The sequence below is a fragment of the Setaria italica genome, chromosome IV (genome assembly GCF_000263155.2).
Source record: "Setaria italica strain Yugu1 chromosome IV, Setaria_italica_v2.0, whole genome shotgun sequence".
Taxonomy (NCBI): domain Eukaryota; kingdom Viridiplantae; phylum Streptophyta; class Magnoliopsida; order Poales; family Poaceae; genus Setaria; species Setaria italica.
The window spans coordinates 8,986,595-8,992,609 of NC_028453.1; the positions used below are offsets into that span (position 1 = coordinate 8,986,595).

At 47.9% G+C, this 6,015-nt stretch overlaps 1 protein-coding gene across 1 annotated transcript; it reads right to left on the bottom strand.

Moving 5' to 3' along the window:
• Positions 1 to 4,166: 4,166 nt before the first annotated feature.
• Positions 4,167 to 6,015, bottom strand: LOC101771342 (RING-H2 finger protein ATL46). Its single transcript, XM_004965010.3, has one exon. It carries the CDS (start codon positions 5,694 to 5,696, stop codon positions 4,437 to 4,439), a length of 1,260 nt encoding a protein of 419 aa, XP_004965067.1. The 5' UTR covers positions 5,697 to 6,015; the 3' UTR covers positions 4,167 to 4,436.

Consider the following 6,015-nt stretch of genomic DNA (forward strand, 5'->3'; position numbering starts at 1 on the left):
TCATGCCTGAATTTGACCGGTTTCATGCAAAATTTGGTGCATTTTCTATTTTGTAAACGGGGAAGACTGCAACCGGGGACGTCACGACTGCATCTGATATTTCATACTGTGTTTTGATATTTTGCAAACAGGAAGGCTGCGACCGTGAATCTGGGCATTGCCGTTGCCGACATGGCCCGTGCAATCACATCTCCCATGTTGCCACGATCCCATGATCTCGCACCTTGGAATCAATCTCGAGCACACATGCGTGCTGGTCATGGTCGATCCGATCAGGAGTCAGGACCGACCTCAGCTCCATGCCGGGCAAGTGCCGACCTCGCCGCCGGTTAGGCAACTGGAATTGTCTGCTGAGTCTTGGTCCAAAGGGAACGAACCTAACTGGTGTGTGCATCGACGGCGAGACCGGCAGCCACCGTCTTCGGCTCCGGCATCACCGCGTTCACCGCTAAATTTTAGTAAGGTTATATTGGATGTTCGGATGCTAATTAGGAGGATTTAACATGAGCTAATTACAAAACTAATTGCACAGATGAGTCTAATTCGCGAGATGAATCTATTAAGATTAATTAATCTATCATTAGCAAATGGTTACTGTAGCACCACATTGTCAAATCATGGACTAATTAGGCTTAATAGATTCGTCTCGCGAATTAGGCTCCATATGTACAATTAGTTTTATAATTAGACTATATTTAATACTCTATGATAGGTGCTAAACGAAACAAACTGGTGACGTGCCAACTGCCATCTACACTGGACAGATCAGATCATTAGGTCTGCAAGCATGGCTCAATCATTGACGGACGGTTTCAGGGAGCGACGCAACTGAAGAATCGAATCCGAGATGGGTAATATTCCGGCTCCTTGATGTTAACATTCAACCAATCTGGTCCCCTTGCTTCAGTTCATGCTGATGTAATGATGTTAGCTTGCTACACAAACCCGTCCTCTGCTTACTGCCTTACTAGTACGTCGACATTTTAAGCCGAAGAAGTTACCAAGATAAGATTGCAAGAATGTTGGCAGTGTAAATGTGTAATTGCATGTTACCCTGTAAGTTTTGTCTGAATATTTTCTTTGACAGAGTACTGCCGGAATGATTTGTGAGGCCTCGGACCCAAACGCACGGCAAAGTGTAAGCGGACAATCAGCCAATTATTTGCCCTCTTTGGTTGACGAATTGTAATGCCAGCCAAAAGCCTGATGTGCCACATCGGGTTCAAGTTTAGTCCGAATCACATCGGACTAAATGCTAAAAGTCTGAGGTGCTAGTACATGATTACCGTAGCATCGCATATGCTAATTATGAACTAATTAAGTTTAATGGATTCATCGTGAATTAGCTCTCATTCGTGCAATTATTTTTATCAGTAGCTTATATTTAATACTTCTAATTAGCATTAAACATCCCATGTAATCCGAACTAAACTTCGCACCCTAAACGGTACCCGTAAGGCTCTCAGTACCATCACGCACTGACAGCACTGAGATCAAAGAGAGGTAAGTCCAAAGGTCACGTTGACCTTCAGACAGCTCCCAGCTCTGAGAGGAAAGCTGACGAGTCAGAACAGGAAATCAGAAACACGTACGACAACGGTCATGACAATTGACAACACGGCCATTCATTCAGTAGGCGGTAGCGTCGCGACTCGCGAGCCTCCAGTTTTTTGTTCAGATGCTCTTGTCCGTTTCAATCATGCCCAAGCCTGGCCTTTACTCATGACTCATGAGCGCATCTGCATCCGAGAAGAAACAGTGGTCGTCGTAGCGCTGAAAGCCTGGCTGGATGAAAACTGTGCGGCTGCGCCCACCTGGTTTCACGTCGAGAACAGTACTGTGAGTTTGTGACCAGCACCAGCCTTTATCCGACCAACGGTGGGGCATGGACCTGAATCAAGTTTTGTTGGACCGGCCTGCAAAACATTTGAAATGGAACGAATCTTTGAGGCTTGTCAAATGCCATGAACATCGAAATGGAGATCTCAGATGTCAGAAGGAAACAAACAATAGCTATTTCAAGAATAGATCTGGTTATTAACAGTAACTGTTGAATTAACAAATGAACCTGGATCTGTGAGCGTGAGTTGATTCACATCTCAGATCAGATCCAGGTGCAAAATCGCCGTGTATGTAGCCTAAGAGATAAGACAGATGATGCCTGCTCATCTGATTTAGTGGAGTCATTAGGTGGAGGCACTTCACATTGTCTTATTCAAAACTAGCCAAAAGATGAGTGAACACATTACATGACACTGAACTCCACTTCACTTAGAAGCACCGTCATTTTTTATATGCCAACAGCATACTGCACACTAAAAATTGGCCTGCCACGGGAGGGTACGGGCAAACCCACTCTTGTTCACACCCAAATTCAAATAATTATTATCCACTTCTTACACTCCCCAATTCCACCCATATCCAATGAATAATTAACTTTGTAATATATATATATATATATACATATTCAATTGATTAATCATACCCTCCCCATACCCTACCCTCCCCATTTCAAATTTCAAATGAGTATATAATTTTTTACCCATACCCTCCCCATTTTCCCCATACCCTACCCTCCCCATTTCAAATTTCAAATGAGTATATAATTTTTTATCCATACCCTCCCCATTTAAAGAATTTAAGGAGAAGGTATGGATATCCAGTGGTAGGCCTACTGAAGAGACCTCGGTTCCACTCAGCCTGGTCACACCACCACGAGGTGCGTTAAGCTGAAGGGAGGTGATTTTCAGTTGGATATATATGCAGAAAAGAGAGCTGACAGAGACCAAATGGTCGCCCTTTCCACAGAGATGGAACCCCAGCACAAAAGGTGTTAGCTCCACTTTACCAACTTGCCAGCTGATGCCTCAGCAGCTTTGTGGATCTTAATTTTGATAGACAAGGAAATCAAATGATGAAGTTCATCCTACAAAATGGAAGTGAGCAACAAATAAAAAAGAACCTGAGAAACACTGGTACTATATTAAAATAGTACGAATATAGACAGACAAGTGTTATCCGTAAAAAAATGGACATAAAGAAATAATGAATTGTTGGTGCATCTATACTTTGACAATTATGGGCTTATTGCTGCCCAGGAATTTCTTTCTGCTCATTCTAACCTTTCCCCTTCGTTTGAGTAAAGAGATTCTTGAAAGAGAAGATGCAAAGTAGTCTTCAAAGGAAAAGACATTGAGAAAGATAGCAGATGGCTGACAGGCTAAAAGCAAAAGAAGGCCATGTTTAGTTACTCCCAACTCCCAACTTTGACACTATGCAAAAAGAAGATTCCCCATCACATCAAACTTGCGGTACATGCATGGAGTACTAAATGTAGATGAAATTAAAAACTAATTGCACAGTTTTGTTGTACTTTGCGAGACGAATCTTTTGAGCCTAATTAGTCAATATTTGGACAATAATTCACAAATACAAACGAAACGCTACAGTGTGCTACAGTGCTGTAACAGTAATTTGGCACCTCCCAAATTCCCCAACTAAACACGGCCGAAATATGCTCAATCCGAGAGCGCAGACTCAATCATTAGAATTTCCTGTACATGTCAATCACTGTGCTCACCAGAAGGGTGAAGGCGGGAATATCACGAATCCATCGCCTAGCTGCATGAATTCAAAATTTATGATGCTCCTACCTGAGCCTCAAATCTAAAACAAGGGCAAAAACAATGGATGTTGTGCTGCGTAACAGTCTTCAAACTCACAAAACATACATGAATTCAGGACCGCGAAGTGGGCATCAGTTACTTCATTAGAGCTTCCATGGCTGAAAACAGGTCAGAGAAACACAAGAACAATGATCCAATATATGAAACATCCTCATTATCATATAAGGCAATAACATTAAGGTGAATAACATTAAGCTTAGCTTCAGTGATTGAAAAGCATTTTAGCGGCAACACGTATTTTCCATGGAAAAATAACAGATCTGCCAAGTGCATCCAAGTATGGCTGTATGAGAATATAGAACTAGAATGCCAGAGATAAGATAAAGATGCCAATTCTTTCTATTACTGCATGAACAGTTAATGATGGTTCGTAATAGCAGCTCATAATAGTAACATATATGTCTTCCCATGTGTTTCGATCAACGGATGTCAAGACTGGAGAAGGTATAGGTCAATGTCAACTATACTCTGATCAGCACATCAGAAATTGCAGAGATATAAATTGCAGCATCAGATCAACACAAAATATATGGCAGGCCAGAATAACATCATTCTAAGTGATTGGAATCTACATGGTGCAACATACTAAGCTGGCATGACTACCAAAAGTTAAGCCCCCAATGAGATTGACACTCCAATCAAAATCAGCATATGAAAATTAGGCAAGAAAAATGACTACAGGTGAGGAATTGAGTGATCATCTCTAATAAAAAGAAACATTAGCTACTATCAAAGTACACTAGTACAGAGTCATATGTTTGATGTATCCGCGGCACCTCCTCTCTTCATCCATGGAAGGCTCCCGGCATCCGAACATTCATCCGAACCAGCAGGTAGCTTGCCCTTCAGATTAGACCATTGCCAAATCTTTGACACGGAGAAACTTTCCCCTTTGTTCCTCGCACAGATCTTCTTCCCCTCCATAATATCAGCATTGATTGAACTTAAACCAGCAGGTCTTCCCCTCATCGCACCACCAGCACCATTCCTATTCCAGCCAGGCTGGAGAGCTACCCGGAGCTCAGAAGTGCCAAGAACATACTGATAGGTGCCCATGGAGAAGCATCTCCTTCCATCCAGGCTGCTGCTGCTGCTCTCCCCTTGATCCCTACTCAACACACTGGCATTGACGTCAGCATTGCCACCTTGCACGGGACCCTGTGTTCCGACATTCTTGAACTTCCCCAGCCTCACGGGGAACACCCTCTTCTCAGCCACCGGCGTCTGTGCCAGCCCTGAAGCCTTCTGCCCAGGCAATCCAAACCCGTCGTCGCAGTCCTCCGACAGCCTCCCTTCCTCCAGCCTCTCCTCGAAGTCGAACATGGTGTCGTCCTCGCCCATGAGCCCAGGGACGAAGAGCACCCCGCGGCAGAGCGGGCAGGTGGAGTTGGAGAGCAGCCACGTGTCGATGCAGTTGAGGTGGAAGGCGTGGCCGCAGAGCGGCAGCAGCCGGAGCCGGTCCTCGGCGTCGAACTCGCACAGGCACACCGCGCAGTCGAACGGCTCCTTGTCGCCGTCGCCGCCGCCGCCCACGACGATCTCCCGGTAGGCGAAGACGGGCAGCGCGTCGATGAAGGCCTGGTCCAGCCCGGAGTCGTGGAGGTGGAACAGCTGCTGCAGCTGCCGCTGCAGCGCCGCATCCGCCCCGCCGGCGTCCCCTCCCGAGACCCGCGCCGCCGCCGGGGCCCCTCGGCCGCCGCCGCGGCGGTGCTGCTTCTTCATGAGGACGCGCACCAGGAGGTGGAGCAGGCCGGAGATGAAGAACACCACGGCGAGAATCACGATGATGAAGAGCACCGCGGGGCTAATCTTCCCTCCTCCTCCGCCTCCCCCACCCCCGCCCGGCGTCTGCTGCGCCACCACCGGCGGCAGTTGCGGCTGGGGCGGCGGCGGCGGGGCGGCGAGGGTACCGTACGGGAGCGCGTCCCTGACGACGCGGGCGCCATGGAGGCGGCGAGGGGCGAAGGATCCCGCGGACGAGGACGAAGAAGAGGCCGCCGCTTCAGCCATGCGTGCTAGGAGCTCGGACTGCGAGACCGCCCCCGCATCTCATCGGATCCCCCGGCGGGCCAGAGATGCGATCTTCGGGGGGAAGGAACCCAGCGATCCCCGCCGTCTGGACAAGATGCGGAAGTCGCACCTAAAAGCGGCGGCCCGGGAAGACGACGAGGAGCTAGGGGCCAACGAGGCCTGAAACCCTCGGGACGGGAGCTTTCGGCTTGGAGCAGGCGGGCGAGCGATGCCGCGGAGGGGAGGGAGGGAGGGAGGGGAAGAGGTGGGGGGGGGTAGCCGGGTAGGAATTGGGTGGAGGGGTTCGGCGGCCAGGCCA

Excerpts from the sequence above, each read along its gene's own strand:
- LOC101771342 (XM_004965010.3), bottom strand. The coding sequence starts at position 5,696 with ATGGCTGAAGCGGCGGCCTCTTCTTCGTCCTCGTCCGCGGGATCCTTC.